This window comes from Netta rufina, assembly GCF_964035555.1.
Source record: "Netta rufina genome assembly, chromosome: 18".
In the NCBI taxonomy this organism is placed as follows: domain Eukaryota; kingdom Metazoa; phylum Chordata; class Aves; order Anseriformes; family Anatidae; genus Netta; species Netta rufina.
In genome coordinates this window covers 13,761,250-13,779,026 of record NC_140142.1, presented here as the reverse complement: position 1 = coordinate 13,779,026, position 17,777 = coordinate 13,761,250, and the positions used below count along the sequence as shown (strand labels likewise).

Below are 17,777 nucleotides of genomic sequence, written 5' to 3'. Positions count from 1 at the left end.
TCAGGGGGACACTGCAGGAAACTTGCATCTGACTTGGACTTCTGGAGAGATGTCTTCAATTGTCTCTCAGTGTCTAAGGTTTGTGGGCTCATCACCAAGGCCCCCAGAGGGGTGATTCCAATGCCTTGGGCTGGGCCTGTGCTGCTGAGCTGGGCCGGGCTCCTGGGACGGAGAGAGCTCCTGACAAGAGGGCCGTGGTGCAGAGAGACAATTCTGCCCAGGAGCAGCTCCTCTACACAGCGCAGCAGGGCTGGAGGCTCTGACCACAGCTGGCACGGGGAGAGGAGAGAAGGAGAGAGGGCTTGGAGGCAGTTGGGAGTGGGAGGATGCTGAAAGCTGCCTGCAGGAGAAATGTGCACAGCCCTTGACAAGGTAAGTGTCTGGCTGTGGGTCCATGCAGCTGCAGGTCCTGGAAGGGTCTGCTGCTGGGTCTTGTTTCTGGGAGGGCAGTGGGCAATGCAGTAGGCTTTGAGAGTCCTGCTGGGTTGCACTGTGAGGTGAGGAAGTCTGGCAGAAATCCCTTGGAGTGCCCTAAGCCAGCTGACCCTGGACAGCCAGGAGCAGAGTGGCCAAGACTCCTCCAGACACTGCAGGGGTGCAGCTGGGATGCTGGGACACCCCAGCTTGTGGAAATCCAGCTCTGTTCATGGGGCATCCTCCTGGGTTGGAGGCTGCTTTCCAGAAGCATGCAGCTCTCTAGCGGCATCGTTGCTTTATCCAGGTGCCCCAAGAACACAACACCTATGTGCTAAGGCCCTGTCCATGCTGCTGGATGGCTGTCTGTGGGCAGCATAGTGTGAAGGAAACCAGGAAGAGCTGAGGTCCTGCTCAGTCCCCCAGAGACAAGGTGAGTTTTCTATCCAGCTGCACTTGGACTTGGGGTTCTCAGCTTTCTCCAGTTTCTTCTCAGGGAAAAAACGGAGTGGGATGGTCCTGCATCTCAAAGACGGGAGATACAGGGCAGCTTAGACCAAGAGTAGTGGGTAATGGTTTCTTGAACTCTGCACACAGATGAGTTGTTTCCAACAACACTGCAAATCTCATTGACCTAACAAGTGGACTGAATTTGAATTTCCCCCATGTTCCTGCTTCCCTACTGCTGCACAGCAGGAAGGACTCATCTACAGCCCACAGCAGCCCGTGCTCCCAGTGCCACTCTCATCCAGCAACAGCCAGATCCCAAGCAAGAGAGCTGCAGAGAGGTTCTCTGCAAAGTGAGAGGCACAGGTGGACTGGTGCTTTAAGGCTTGCAGTAGGTTTTCCTCAGAGAAGTTTGTTGTAAATTTGTTCTGTCTTCTCCTCTTCAGCAGACAAATGTCTACAGAACCAGCAAATGCCCAACAGCAGCACTGTGAGTGAGTTCCTCCTGCTGCCATTCGCAGACACGCGGGAGCTGCAGCTCCTGCACTTCGCGCTCTTCCTGGGCATCTACCTGGCTGCCCTCCTGGGCAACGGCCTCATCCTCACTGCCGTAGCCTGTGACCACCACCTCCACACCCCCATGTACCTCTTCCTCCTCAACCTTGCCCTTCTTGACCTGGGATCCATCTCCATCACTCTGCCCAAAGCCATGGCCAATGCCCTCTTGGACACCAGGATCATCTCCTATCAAGGCTGTGCTGCACAGGTCTTCTTTTTATTCTTCTTGGTTGGAGCAGAGTATTCCCTTCTCACCGTCATGGCCTACGACCGCTACGTTGCCATTTGCAAGCCCCTGCACTATGGGAGCCTCCTGGGCAGCAGAGCTTGTGCCCAGATGGCAGCAGCTGCCTGGGCCAGTGGCTTTCTCAATGGTGTCCTGCACACGGCCACTACATTTTCCCTGCCCCTTTGCCATGGTAATGCTGTGGACCAGTTCTTCTGTGAGATCCCCCAGATCCTCAAGCTCTCCTGCTCAGATGCCTACCTGAGGGAAGTTGGGGCACTCGTGTTTAGTTTTTCTTTAGCATTTGTTTGTTTTGTTTTCATTGCTCTGTCCTATGTGCAGGTCTTCAGGACAGTGCTGAGGATGCCCTCTGAGCAGGGCCGTCACAAAGCCTTTTCCACGTGCCTCCCTCACCTGGCTGTGGTCTCCCTGTTTGTCAGCACTGCCGTGTTTGCCTACCTGATGCCCAACTCAATCTCTTCGCCATCCCTTGACCTGGTGGTGTCATTTCTGTACTCGGTGGTGCCTCCAGCAGTGAACCCCGTCATCTACAGCATGAGGAACCAGGAGCTCAAGGAAGCCTTGAGGAAACCCTGGATATAGGCCTCTTTATCATTTATAATGGGACCACAATCCTAACAAGTGTCTTTAAAAAATAAATAAATCTATTAAGATAATCTTTTGTATTATTTTCCCTTTATAGTGTCTTCTGAAGTTATACCTGAATATTCTGAATATTCTTAGTTTCCTACCCCCTAATTATTATATATATATATTTGTGTTGGGTCTGTCTGAGCTGGAGTCACCTTTTCCCTGCAGCAGCCCGCACAGTGCTGTGCTCTGCACTTGTAGCTGGAACAGCACTGATATCACTCCAGTGTTGTGTCTATTGCTGCATAGTGCTGGCACAGCATCAGTACTCCTTCCAAGCCCCCAAGAGCCAGCAGGCTGGGGGTGGGCAAATGATGGGGAGGGGACATTGCCGGGGCAGCTGACCTAAACCAACCAAAGGGATATTCCATAACACCTGATGTCACACTCAGCAATAAAAGGGGGGGCTCTCGTGGGGGAGGGGGCTGTTCCTCCTGAACAACCACTACGCGTTTGAGGCCCTGCTTCCCAGGACGTGGCTGAACACCGCTCGCTGATGGGAAGTAGAGAATAATTTTTTCCTCTCTCTGTGCTTCCACATGGACTGATTGCTTCTTTTGTCTCTGTTTTTACCTCCCATTCCCTTTCCCTTTAATTAAAACTTTCTTATCTCAAACCTCGAGTTCTCTGTGTTGTATTTTCTCCCCCTTCCTCTTTGAGGAGAGGGGGAGTGAGAGAGTGGTTGTGGTGGAGCTCGGCTGCCCACCTGAGTAAAACCACCACAATATTTAACCAAAAATCTTATTACTCGCAATAAAGACTCGAGCAGGTATTCACTGGTCTCAGCAGCCCCAGCACGCAGGAGGGGCTCAGGACCAAGAGCCCAGCTGACACATGAACGAGCAGCCCCGGTGGACCTTGGGGCTGCCCCTCACTGCCCGCTGGGCTCTGCCTCTCTGCTGCCTTCGGGTCGGGGCTGCTGCTTCTCTGGAGCCATGGCCATAGCCAGCAGCAAGACGTGGCCTTTTCACTGTTGCTCTCTTTTGGTCTCCACGTTGTTCTTTTGTGCTCTTGTATGTGGGTTAGCCACGAGATATCATGCACCTTCGTGACTTTCCTGATGTACCTACAGTGGCATCTCCGCCACATCTCTGTACGCCTCTTCTAAAGCTGGTGTCAGAAATACACCCAAGGAGATTCTCCCTGGACAGCCCTCTTGTTTTTCTGGGCTTCAGGATGAATCAGAGTCCCATAGCGATCACTGAAGGACAAAGGGCTGGGCTGGGATCAGACTTCTTGGTAGCACATGGCCCAGCAAACAATAATAACTGGGCTTGACTGGCCTGTGCATTTCGTGCAGTTGCTGGCGCTGATGGCAAAAGGCATCGTGGAGAGGACTCTGGAGCTGCTCTGTGGCTGGGCCAGGCCTCTTGTGCTGGCCTGGGGAGCGAGACTGGCCCTGCGGGGCACAGGCACTGTGTGCTGGGGATCTCCCAGGCAAGAGAGCAGGGCTCCTGCAGATTCACAGACCTCCATCTCCTGAGCCATGGCTGGCCCCAGCCTGGGGGTTGCTGGGGAGGCCCAGAGCTGCCTTTGTCTCAGCAGCTGCAGTGCCTTGCGAGGGGCTGGGGCTGTGGTTTCCGTGCCCAGAGCACTGCAGCAGCCTGCGGTGGGCACTGCCCTGGGGCCAGCCCAGCCTGTGCTGCTGGGCTGGGCTGGGCTGAGCTGGGCTGGGCAGTGCCCTGCAGAGGGCAACAGCAGCGTCAGGGAGTGGTGGCAGCATGCAGGGGAGGGCTCCCAGCAGGGCTTGGTGCTGCAGAGGCAGGGCTGCATGGAGGGAGCCCAGAGCTGCAGGGGCAGGGGAGAGGAGGCCGCTCTGGGCCCTTGCTGGCCTGGGCAGAGCAGGAAGGGGGCCCAGGGCATTTGTCCCCTCCACACAGCTTGCCAGAACCTGCAAGGAACGTCAGGAAGAGCCCAGGGCCAGGCTATGCCCCATGGCCACGAGCCCTGCCTGCTCTCCTCCTGCCATGCTGTGTGAGCTGGCTGCAGCAGAGGGGACCCCCAGCCAGCCCCTGCATGGGGCTCAGCTCTGCCACCTGCCTGGCCCCGGCCCTCTCCAGCGCCCTCCTTGCTGCTCTCTGATGCACGCCAGGACCTCCAAGCACATCTGCTGAGGGCCAGTGAAGCTGCTGCAGGGGCAGGGAGCTCAGCATGGCCCTTGCAGCCCCCTGCCCTGGGCCTGCCTCTCCCCTTGGCCTCGGCCCTGGCCTTGGCTCTGCTGGCAGGAGCGCTCTTGGCATGCGCTTGCTGGCCTCCCCTCGCCTGCGCACAGCTGCTGCCCACTCATGCTGCTGCCACAAACATGTCCTCACCAGCAGCACCACCCTTTGGGATGCTTCTCCTGCTGTTTCTGAACAATCGAGTTTACTGGACTGTGTATGTTTAATGGCCTGGCACATCAGACTGACAAATGTGTCAGGCTCTACTGGATACTGGTGTACAGTGTACCCTAACGCCATCAAGACTTAAAGAGGTAGAACCCACCTTTATTTCTGGAGTGACAGGAGGATCCCAGCAGTTAACTGTCTGGAGGCTGAAGGGAGTCTAACTGGGAAGGAATGGCAAAAGCACCACATTGGGACCAGTCCAGAGGCTATGTGCAACCTCAGCATAGACTGTTTCAGGAGAGGGTACTTCAAAGCTCCAAGAAGGCATTACTGGTGGGGCTTTGGCTTACCTGCCTTTGAGGTGGAGGATCTTAAACAGTTGTCTACCTTACATGGTCTTCCACAGAATCCTTCTGTTGTGGGTTTGCTGAGGGTTGAAGAACAGCAGGTGCCAATGGCTACCATGGTGGCGCACCTGAGGCAGCATCATGCTAATTGGGACTCCCTGATTGCCATCCATGAGCTGGTTCATTGACTGAAGAGCCAAGGTGTAGCTGTAGAACTTGGTAGCATGGTTTAGGGATGGACTTGTCAGTACTAAGGTAAAGATGCATGACCTTGAGTAGTTACACATACTTGAGTAGTGTAAGGCACAATGCAATTCTTTTTGCCTTCTGCATCTATAGCACAGGAAGCATGACTTTGCCCCCCTACTCTATTGACTGGGCAGGTCTTTTCACATTACTCAAATTAGGTTTCTGTGGCTGGAAGGGGATGATTTCCCCAAAGAGTCTAAGCTCATGGGTACAGCTACGGCCGCTTGAAGATATATTTTCTTTACATTTCTTCCTGAGTTTTCCACAGAAGACTCATGAGAGACCATGGATGTCCAGGTGTCTACTAAGATTTAAGCTGAATTTCTCAGATTCCAATGGTTATTTCAATTTTATTATTATATTATATTATATTACATTATATTATATTATATTATATTATATTATAATTTTATTTATTTTAATATATTTTATTATTTATTTTGTTCCCAAAGTACAACTGACTTGTCTTAGAAAGGGTTTCATGTGCTGGGCTGGGCTGCAGTTACAGGGACAAAGACCACTGCTGGCAGTGGAGCTGTCAGACCTCCAGACTCTGCTTTTCCTCCTGATGGAGGTCTCCAAAGAAGTCACCCAGGATGAACAGCATTAGGAGAACAATGCTCAAAACTGAAATGCAGCAAAATTCAGACTTTGAAATAATAAGTTTTTGATTAGGTGCTTTTTGAAATCTTCTTCCTTAACTACTTCATGCAAGCTCTGCAATTAGCTGAACAAATCTTGAAGTCTTTAAGAAAACGGTGGTAGAGATGTTAGGAGTTTCTTCATTTTAATGAGGTCCATGGTGTATTTTGGTGCTGAGTCTATGAAGCTCAGGTACTGAGAGGAGAATGATGTAACCGCTTGAGCAAGTCAAGTCAGGAGGCACAAAAGTTGAAGTGACTTGGAGTATTAATGGGCCCCACTGAGGGCTGTTACTAACGAAGCCTCTCCAGGGACTTGTTAGGGCAGATAATTGGAGGCCATGATTACAGACGGGCAAAGCGCTGTGCTGAGAAAAGTCTTGGTTGGTTTTAGTGAAGCAGAAGAGTCAAGACCTGCCACCAACTACTGGAGGGGAGATCTTGTACCCCATGTCTGGCTCAGGGCTCTTCCTGGCGATCTGTGGGATGTTCTTGGCAGTGTGATGCCATGAGAAGAACACTGGAATGACACCTCCCAGCCTCTGCAAGGGTTGCAAGGAAGGAAGGAGGCCCCACTGCAATGACTACATCTCATCACCTCATAAGCTCTAGCCAAGGGGACAAAAACTTCAGGGGTGTTGGGGCTTTCCATTCTCACCAGCACCCTCTGCCTTCTCCTCTGCAAGCTTTCCTATGCTGTCCAACACTTTGCCCTATATTCTTAAAGTCTGCAGACACCCATGTCTGTTCACTACCTTGCTCTCTTCCCAGAATTTCTTCCTCATTGAGGCTAGTGCCAACCTTCCACATTGCATTTTGTGGCAGCTTATTCTCTCCTGCTCTTTCCTATTATCAAGCAAAGCTCCATCAGGGTGGAAACCACTCCTGAAGAGGCATCCCAACCCAGCAGGCTCCTTGCGGCCTGTTAGCCAACCAGACAGAAGTCACCTCAACAGCATCTTCCAAGCCATGGGCCTACTGCTGGCCTTGCAGCTTCTTGTCTAGACATAGCCAAGCCTTGTGCCTCCTCCTGTCCAGTCGTGGACTCAAGCAGAAGGGACAGGACAACCCATCTGGGGGCCTTCTTTCTGTCTGGGTCCTCCTGGGTATGTAGGCAGAGGAAATCCCACAGTCAGCATGCCAACCAAGTGCCTTCTGCTGGACTGCTGGGGCCACTGGCAGATGGGCAGATGTCAGCCCAAAAGCACAGATCCCAGGGAGAAGGCAAGGGTGACCTGTCAGCTACAGACAGAAGTGACCTCACTGTCCCTTTCTGTGACACGTTCCTGCTGCTGCCCTATCCACTGCAGAGACAGAAGTGACCTCACAGTCCCTGTCACAGTCACATTCCTCCTGCTCAGGCAGGAGATCCTGAGGTAGAGCTGACATCCCTCTACTCTCCTAGGGACTGGATTTGACCTTTCTGGGTTATAGATTAAGCAAAGTTTTAGATGGAGCGTTTGGCGTTCTGCTTGTGGTGTCAGGTCTCTGGTTAGGGTATGGGCACACATTATGCTTAAGGGTTTTGTTTACATCTGTCAAGAAGTCTAGGATGAAATAGAGCAATTTAATATTAGTGTTAGGGGCAGTGATTTGGGTGAGCAAGAGAGTAAATGTAAGGGAAAGAGGCTATGGGCTGAGTTTTTCTTCAGGTGATACTTGGATTTCTGCATTACAAGATTGGAGTCCTGCCAGGGTGTTTGTGTAATGTTTAGGTTGAGGGATTATTGTTACTGTTGAAAATAGTTTATAGGCCCTACAAGACTGTTTGAAGTCAGTGTTACAGCAGCCTCAAGATTACACGAACCCTCTTACCACTGCAAAGGTAAGCTTCTGAGCTCCTCCTCCCTTCTCTTCCCTCCCCCAAATCTCACATCTGTCCTGGCCAGGTTACTCCTGACCTCCCCATATCAGTCATCTAACTGGGATCAGCTTTCTGATGGCTTTCTTTATATCAAAGTACCTGTCTCACCTCTGCTGGCTACTCTATTCCGTAGTATTAGACTGCTCTATACTCTACACTCTGTTGGCCATTCTAGTCTGTTACTTTGAAAGCCTCGCATGGGAACTGTTACGGCAGATAACTAGAGGCCATGATTACAGACAGGCAAAGGCACTGTGCTGAGAAAAGTCTCGGTTTGTTTTGCTGAAGCAGAAGGCCAAGGCCTGACCCCAGCCACTGGGAGGGGAGATCCTGCACCCCCAGCACCTCCATGTCTCACTCAGGGCTCTTCCTGGGGTCTGTGGGGTAGGGGACGATGCCCATAATATCATGTGAAGGACAGCATTATGACACCATCCAGCGTTTTCACATGGTTGAAAGGAGAATACATTGTCCCAATGCCACGAGTATGTGAAATATGTTCATCTGATTCGTTTCAATATGGAACAATGCTAGGGCTGCATGGTATGATGAATGTGACCTTCTGTCTTACATACCCTTGGATAACCACGCGTCTAAGTGAAACAGAGTGGTTAATGTATACAGTTCTTGTATCTTGCAAAAGAATTGTCTAGCAGTTCATGTCAATAGAGGGTTTGAAGGGTAAACCTTGAGACTTGGGTCTAGGGGATAAGAGAACAAAGGAGTTTCCAAAAACTGCTGACTTTTGCATGGGACAAGTTGCTGATATCTGGGATAAGGGAACAAAGGGGTTTCAAAATAACTGCTAACTATTGCACGTGGCGCTCCACGGGTCTCTGATATCCAGCTAAGATATGACTAAATAAGAAGAAGGGGGGAAGATGAAGAACAATCGAAGGACAAAGCCTGGAAGGAAGACTATGAGCCTTCAGTACGAGCAACCCCTCAGAGGAACCACTGGAGACCGATACACATGCGCACATGGGAAACTAATTATAATAACCCTGCCTTTTCCAAAAAGTGGTGTAGGACATGCATTAGCCTAGTAACATAAAAACCAGCCACCTGATGTAATAGGTGTACGTCTTGGTGGAGCAGAGACTCCTGGCTCACCCAGTGCTGTTCCCTTGCCTCTATTTCTTTAAGAAATTGTAAACTTTAATTGCAATCCTATTTTGGACTCAGTCATTTATTGCAAGTATAACACGTCTCCTCATAAGCCATGGCCAAGGGGACAAAGGTGTCAGTGCTGCTGCAGCCTTGCAGCATTCTTGTCAAAGAATTGACAAGAATTGACAATTTGACAAGAATGTCAACATTCTTGTCAAAGCCCTCTGCCTTCTCCTCTGCACACTTTCCTATGTTGTCCCACACCTCTCTGAAGGCTGCAAACAGGCACTTCTCTTCCCCACCTTGCTCTCACTCCAGTATTGCCATGATTTCACTGATGACTCTCCACTCCCGCCAGCTGTTCCTTCAAACACAAGGGCATGGGCAGATCCAAACTCCCTCTGGGTGACCTCTGGACCCACAGCACCAGTTCCAGTGCCTCACCTCCAAATCAAGAATTTCACCTGAGTATCCACTCTAAATCTACCATCTTTAAGTTTGAAACCATTCCCCTTGTCCTATCACTGCGCACCCTGAGAAAAAGTCTCTCCCCAGCTTTTCTGTTGGCCCACTTTAAGTACTGGATGGATGCTCTAAGGTCTCCTCAGAGCCTTCTCCAGGCTGAACAACACCAACTCCCTCAGCCTGTTTTAATAGGAGAGGTGCTCCAGCCCCTTGATCATCCTTGTGGCCCTTGTCTGGACTCACTCTAATAGCTTCAAGTCATTCTTGTATTGGGAGCCCCAGAGCTGAACGCAGTACTCCAGGTGGTGTCTCATGAGAGCAGGTGGGAGTCTCATGAGGTTCCCGCAAGCAACCTCTCAAGCCTGTCCAGTTCCTTACCGCCAAGAAGGAACATGACAACCTATAGCCAGGTCTTCTTCCTGTAAGAGTCCTACTAGGTATGTAGGCAGAGGGGATCTCACAGTCGGCATGGCAATCGAGTGTCTGCTTGAACTGGGTCTGACAGGGATGGAGTTAACTTGTTCTGCAGCAGCCCACATAGTGTTGTGCTCTGCACAAGGGGAAGTTGCTCAAGGACTCCTCCTAGCATGGCATCAGCCACAAATGAGGTGAAAATGTGCTCCATGTCATCATAAAGGGAGTTGACCCAAGTGCCCATCACTGAGGGATGCTGCTGGTATCTGGCTGGCAGGAGGACTTTGTACCACTGATGTCCAGCCACCCTCCCCCTCACATCATCATCCCTTTCTTCAGTCCAAATATCACCAGTCTGGCTAAAGGGAGATTGCAGAAGACCATGGCAAAGGCCTTGATAAAGTCCAGGTTCACCACACTGCCTTCTTTCCCCTTCCAACTGCTTCAGCAATTTCTTTTTTTTCCTGCCACATACCTGAAGATGGCTGTGGCAGGACTTTCCCCATCATGTCAGCAGAAGCAGAGGTGACAGTTGCAATTCTCCTCGCCCTTTTATTTATTTATTTATTTATTTATTTATTTATTTATTTATTTATTTATTTATTCTCATTCCTTAAGATGCTTTTGATGCCTGCCTTTTCCAAGTCCCCAGAAATCTCTGAGCCAAACCTCTGACAGCCCAGTCCAGAAAGTCATGGTAGTGTGACATGGAGGAGAGGAGCATGTGCATTGAATTGTGGTGGTTTTACCGTGCTGGGCAGCTAAACCCCACAACCGCTCTCTCACTCCCCCTCCTTTAGATAAGGAGGGGGAGAAGTAAAGCAAAGAACAACTCACGGGTTGAGATAAGGATAATTTAATTAAAGGGAAATAATTATAATAATTAAATAAAGACTACCATGAACTAAACAATTTAACTAAGGGGAAATAAAAGGGAAAGGGGAAAAAGGGAGGAAAACAAACAAACAAAATAAATGAAAACGATATGGAAGTGCAGAGGAAAGAAATTACTCTCTACTTCCCACAAATGAGCGATGATTGACCACGTCCTTGAAGCAAGGCCTCAACGCACGCAGCCGGTGTTCGAGAGGAGGACCGACGTCTTCTCAACGAGAGCCCACCCCTCCCCTCTTCTTCCTGTTTCCACCTTTTATTGCTGAGTGTGACACCACATGGTATGGAATATCCCTTTGATTGGTTTAGGTCAGCTGCCCTAGTGATGTTTCTCTCCTCACTTTTTTGCCCACCCCCTAGGAGGGTTAGAGAAAGGCCCAATGCTGTGCCACTGCTGCTCAGCAGTAGACACAACACTGGTGTGATAACACTGCTGTTCCAGCTACAAGTACAGAGTACGGCACTGAATGGGCTGCTGCCGGGAAAGTTAACATTCCAGCCAGACCCAGTACAACCTCCACCCCTTATTCCATAACATTTGTGTCACACTCAGATCCCCATACTTTAGCATACAAGCATTCTCATCATTATCCCTTGTCCTTTAACAGGACAAGGATTTAACAGGACAGGATTAATAGGCAGATGTATCTTTTCATTCCATAGGTCTTTCTTGGAAAATGTTCATAAGAACTGTTGATGATTAGGTCTTCATCTGCCAAAGTGGCCACTCAAGGCAGGCGGAGTTGGATGTCTGGACACCAGCACCAGTCCTTGTTGCACTGCCCGGCTCCTTGCAAAGTTGACCTGTCGTTGATCCTACAGCATCTTCCTACAACATATAACTTAGATTATAGATTAGTTTTCTCTCAATGTCAAATCTCCTTGAGGCACACACTTGATATCCCCATTCTTTTGCATGACCCACCAGGTATACCCTGGTCCTTGGGCGAAGACAATCCCACGAGTGGGTTTGCCTTTTCCCGAGGCAGGAGCAACCCACACTGCCTTCCCCATCCACCTTCCTATATGCACTACGGGAACCTTAGCTTCTTTCACAGTGTGTAGGGGTTTTGTTTCGGCAGGACCAGCACGGCTGTCAGACCCCCTATTGTTAACTAGCCAAGTGGCTTCTGGTAGATTTGTGTCCCATTGTTTCCACGTCCCAGCACCTAATGCTCGTAACATAGTCTTTAACAGTCCATTGTACCTCTCAACCTTCCCAGAGGCTTGTGGGTGGTAAGGGATGTGGTACACCCACTCAATACCATGCCTCTTTGCCCAGGAGGTAACAAGATTGTTTCGGAAATGACTCCCATTGTCAGACTCAATTCTCTCTGGTGTACCATGACGCCACAATACTTGTCTTTCCAGGCCCAAGATAGTGTTTCGGGCTGTGGCATGGTTTACAGGGTATGTTTCCAGCCACCCAGTAGTTGCTTCTACCATGGTGAGTATGTACCGTTTGCCTTGGCGAGTTTTTGGGAGTGGTCCGATATAGTCAATTTGCCAGGCCTCACCATATTGAAACCCTAACCATCTCCCCCTGTTCCAGGGAGATTTTACCTTCATGGCTTTCTTGATTGCAGCACAGGTCTCACACTCATGGGTAACCTGTGTGATGGCCTCAATGGTCAAGTCCACCCCTCGATCACGAGCCCATCTGTAAGTGGCATCTCTCCCCAGATGTCCTGATGTTTCATGGGCCCATCGAGCTACAAACAGCTCACCCTTACGTTCCCAGTCTAGGTCCACCTGAGCCACTTCAATTTTCGAAGCTCGATCCACTTCTTTGTTGTTCTTATGTTCTTCAGTAGTGCGACTCTTGGGCATGTGGGCGTCTACATGACGTACTTTAACATCCAGGTTTTCTACCCGGGCAGCAATATCTTGCCACAGGGTAGCAGCCCAGATAGGCTTACCTCTGCGCTGCCAGTTGCTCTGTTTCCATTGCTGCAGCCACCCCCACAGAGCATTTGCCACCATCCATGAGTCAGTATAAAGATACAATACTGGCCAATTTTCTCTTTCGGCGATATCTAGGGCTAGTTGTATGGCTTTTACTTCTGCATACTGACTCGACTCACCTTCCCCTTCCATGGCTTCCACAACTCGTCGTATGGGACTCCACACAGCAGCTTTCCATTTCCGATGGCTCCCTATCACACGGCAGGATCCGTCAGTAAACAACGCATACTGCTTTCTGTCTTCTGGCAACTCATTGTATGGTGGTGCCTCTTCAGCACGGGTTACCTCTTCTGTTGGCACTCCGAAATCTCTGCCTTCCGGCCAGTCCATAATCTCTTCCAGGATTCCTGGGCGATTGGGTTTTCCCATTCGAGCCCGCTGTGTAATTAACGCTATCCACTTACTCCATGTAGCATCAGTTGCATGGTGTGTAGTGGGAATTTTCTCTTTGAACATCCAATGTAACACAGGTAGCCGCGGTGCCAAGAGGAGCTGTGCCTCTGTACCCACAACTTCTGAAGCAGCTCGAACACCCTCATATGCTGTGAGTATTTCCTTTTCAGTTGGGGTGTAATTGGCTTCTGATCCTCGATAGCCCCGACTCCAGAAGCCCAGAGGTCGACCTCGAGTTTCTTCTGGGGTTTTCTGCCAAAGGCTCCAGGTGAGCCCATGCTCCCCAGCTGCAGTGTACAGTATATTTTGCACAGCTGGTCCAGTACGGACAGGCCCAAGGGCTACTGCACGAGCTATTTCTTGTTTGATTTGTTCAAATGCCTGTTGTTGCTCAGGGCCCCACTCAAAATAGTTTCTCTTTCGAGTCACTCGATATAGAGGACTCACAAGCTGACTATAGCCTGGCACATGCATTCTCCAGAATCCCACGAGGCCTAGGAAAGCTTGCGTTTCCTTTTTGCTAGTTGGCGGAGACATTGCTGTTATTTTATTGATCACATCCATTGGAATATGGCGACGTCCATCCTGCCATTTTACCCCCAAGAACTGGATTTCCTGTGTAGGCCCCTTGACCTTGCTCTTTTTTATGGCAAAACCAGCTTTCAGGAGAATTTGGATTATTTTCTTCCCTTTCTCAAAAACTTCTTCTGCTGTGTTGCCCCACACGAGGATGTCGTCAATGTACTGAAGATGCTCAGGAGCTCCCCCTTGCTCCAGTGCAGACTGGATCAGTCCATGGCAAATGGTAGGGCTGTGTTTCCACCCCTGGGGCAGCCGATTCCAGGTGTATTGGATGCCCCTCCAAGTGAAAGCAAACTGCGGCCTGCATGCTGCTGCTAAAGGGATGGAGAAAAATGCATTAGCAATATCAATTGTGGCATACCACTTGGCTGCCTTTGACTCTAGTTCGTACTGAAGTTCTAGCATGTCTGGCACTGCAGCACTCAGTGGTGGCGTGACTTCATTCAGGCCTCGATAGTCCACTGTTAGCCTCCACTCGCCATTAGACTTTCGTACTGGCCATATAGGACTATTAAAGGGTGAGCGAGTCTTGCTGATTACTCCCTGACTCTCCAGTCGGTGAACCAACTCATGGATGGGAATCAGGGAGTCTCGGTTGGTGCGATATTGCCGTCGGTGCACCGTTGTGGTAGCAATTGGTACCTGTTGTTCTTCAACCTTCAGCAATCCTACAACAGAAGGGTCTTCTGAAAGGCCAGGCAGGGTAGACAGCTGCCTAATCTTCTCTGTGCTCAAAGCAGCTATGCCAAAAGCCCACCGGTATCCTTTTGGATCCTTGAAGTACCCTCTCTTGAGATAGTCTATGCCAAGGATGCACGGAGCCTCTGGGCCAGTCACAATGGGATGCTTTTGCCACTCATTCCCAGTTAGACTCACTTCAGCTTCCAGTACAGATAGTTGTTGGGATCCCCCTGTCACTCCAGAGATACAAGTGAGTTCTGTCCCTTGGTAGCCTGATGGCATTATGGTACATTGTGCGCCAGTGTCCACTAAAGCTTTGTATTCCTGTGGTTCTGATGTTCCAGGCCATCGGATCCACACAGTCCAATAAATCCGGTTATCCCTCTCCTCTACCTGGCCAGAGGCAGGGCCCCTCTAGTCCTGGCTGGAGCGTCTGCCACTTAATTCTTGCAAATGCACAAATTCTGGCAAATGAGAGGTAGAGGTCCCTTCATCGTGGTCAAGAATAACATCAGCTCTTCTACTGCCTCTGGGGTACTGCCCAATAGAAACTGGAGCAGCATTTCTCTTAGGAGCCCCTCTTCTTGCTGCTGTATTTCCTTTCAGTTCACGTACCCGAGCAGCTAGGGTTGAAGTAGGTACACCATCCCATTTCCTCATATCTTCCCCATGGTCACGCAGATAAAACCACAAGGTGCCACGTGGTGTACGTCTTGGGTACTCTCTCTCTTGAGCAGGCGAATGCTGATTCTTAGTGGCTGAAGTATCACTCTGTCTAGATGAGGGGGAATATACTTTCTCCACAAGCTTGTCAAGTCCTTTAGACAATTTCTCCACAGCTGAGACACAGGACTGTAGTGGAGCAGAGAGATTGTCTTCATATTTTTGAAGTTGGCAGGAGACATCATACATTGTTGGTCCCATCCCCTCATCCCAGTGAATTGCTGCCAGGGTACTGGCATGTGCTGCTGGTGCACTCCGCACAAATTTACGCCACATGGATGTTGTGCACTGGACTTCATCGGGGTCTTGAGGTGTCTGGGCATTGTCCAAATCACTATAAATCATCTCCCGCACAGCTAATTCCCGCAGATGTTGGAGACCTTTATCCACAGTGGTCCACTTGCCTATGTGATATACAATATCTTCCTTATGGGGATATCTTTCTCTCATAGCTGCCAGGAGTCGTCTCCAGAGGCTGAGGGCCTGTGCTCCTCTCCCGATTACTTTGTCGATTACCCTTTCTCTAGAGAGGGATCCCAGCTGCTTGGCTTCATTGCCTTCTAATTGTAGGCTACTGGCCCCAGCATCCCAGCATCGGAGCAGCCAAGTGAGGATGTGTTCACCTGGGCGTCGACCATAATCCTTTCGTATTTCTCGCATCTCACTCAGGGATAAGGATCGAGTGATTTCTGATTCCTTTATGATTTCCGTCTCGTCTTCCTGCTGTTTTTGTGATGGCTCTGCTTTAGAGGTGCCTGCCAATTCCCCTTCTCCCTCCTTCTTAGGAGAGCCTTCTTCCCTTACTAAACGAGCTGACCTCCGTTTCCATTGTTTTGACTTGACTATGGGGGCGACTGATACCATAGTTGGTTGGTCCTCTGGGTCAGCCACAGCATGTGTTACTTGGTCATCAGATTCAGAGACTTCCTCCCTCTCTTCAAGTTGCTGGATGATGTTAAACAGTGTTTGATAGGAATAAACCAGGACCCAGCACAATGCTGCAAGCTGTTGTTCTCCGGCATTATCAGGATCAGGACATACAACTCTCAAACATTCTACCAAGTTTTTAGGATTTAGCACTTGCTCAGGGGTGAAGTTCAAAACTATTGGAGGAGACACTCGTGACAGGTATCTGCTAACATCATCCCACACACCGTGCCACTCACCACGAGACTGTTTTGGGACAGATTCCCAAATAAGTTTTCTAAACAATCGACTAATCTTAGAGAGAAAATGAAACCTGTTATTCAGAATTAGAAATAGCAATACATGGGTTACAGATGGATCTTCAAAATACTCCCAAACTGTTGTAATTATCCCACTGTGAAAGAAGGGAAAGGTACCATTCCTGATATTATTAATAAACTGGTGTCCAGATGAGAAAAGGAAGGCAGTGTAGTTCTGAATATTCTCTGAAAGATAGTTTCCATGGGACCCAAATGATAACAGCACAGAGCCTGAATTCCAGAGTAAAACCAAGGTCAGTGCTTGGCAGCACAACGAATTAAAAAAAGTGAACACAGATTGTAGCACTTGGTCGGATCGGATATATAGGAGAAAGGAGAATATGACACGAATTGCATGACATATGAACAAAGCCATTATTATTAACAGGGCAAGGAACATGGTTACTAGCAAGCAAGTGTGTTAGTTGTATGCGTTTAATCAATTCTATTGTTATCTCAACCCTTCGAGCCCCACGTTGGGCGCCAAAAAGGACTGTGGTGGTTTTACCGTGCTGGGCAGCTAAACCCCACAACCGCTCTCTCACTCCCCCTCCTTTAGATAAGGAGGGGGAGAAGTAAAGCAAAGAACAACTCACGGGTTGAGATAAGGATAATTTAATTAAAGGGAAATAATTATAATAATTAAATAAAGACTACCATGAACTAAACAATTTAACTAAGGGGAAATAAAAGGGAAAGGGGAAAAAGGGAGGAAAACAAACAAACAAAATAAATGAAAACGATATGGAAGTGCAGAGGAAAGAAATTACTCTCTACTTCCCACAAATGAGCGATGATTGACCACGTCCTTGAAGCAAGGCCTCAACGCACGCAGCCGGTGTTCGAGAGGAGGACCGACGTCTTCTCAACGAGAGCCCACCCCTCCCCTCTTCTTCCTGTTTCCACCTTTTATTGCTGAGTGTGACACCACATGGTATGGAATATCCCTTTGATTGGTTTAGGTCAGCTGCCCTAGTGATGTTTCTCTCCTCACTTTTTTGCCCACCCCCTAGGAGGGTTAGAGAAAGGCCCAATGCTGTGCCACTGCTGCTCAGCAGTAGACACAACACTGGTGTGATAACACTGCTGTTCCAGCTACAAGTACAGAGTACGGCACTGAATGGGCTGCTGCCGGGAAAGTTAACATTCCAGCCAGACCCAGTACATGAATCTGTGCAAGAGGCATGACAGAAATCTCACAGGGACAACAGGGATTGTTTCTGAAGTCACACAGGGCAGTGTCAGGGCTCTGTGAGGTGCCTATGTCTGAGCTGGCCTTCCATGCTCCTCATACACATGGGGCTGTTGAGAGACACAGGTCCCTGCCTTGCACATCCACAAGCAGTGCACTGCGGTGCCTGCAGTGTCCCTGTGGCTCCTGCAGCCACTGCCAGAGGCTGGGAGGCACCTCAGCCCTGCGGTGTCTTGCCCTGCTCTGCCCTCCTCTGAGATAACCCAGGACATGAGCAGTGGGCACAGAGACATTCAAGGAAGCACATCCCAGAGCTGCCTTCAGGTGGCTTCCCAGGGGTCGTTACTTTGTCTTGTGACACTATCTGTCCAGCTGACCTTCATGAGACTTCTAGGAATAGCTGATGGC

At 49.7% G+C, this 17,777-nt stretch overlaps 1 protein-coding gene across 1 annotated transcript; it reads left to right on the top strand.

The window, feature by feature from the left end:
* Positions 1-1,333: 1,333 nt before the first annotated feature.
* Positions 1,334-2,248, top strand: LOC311216553 (olfactory receptor 14J1-like; the record flags this gene model as incomplete). Its single annotated transcript, XM_084298079.1, has 1 exon — positions 1,334-2,248. One exon carries the CDS (start codon positions 1,334-1,336, stop codon positions 2,246-2,248), a length of 915 nt encoding a protein of 304 aa, XP_084154205.1.
* Between the last annotated feature and the right edge of the window lie 15,529 nt (positions 2,249-17,777).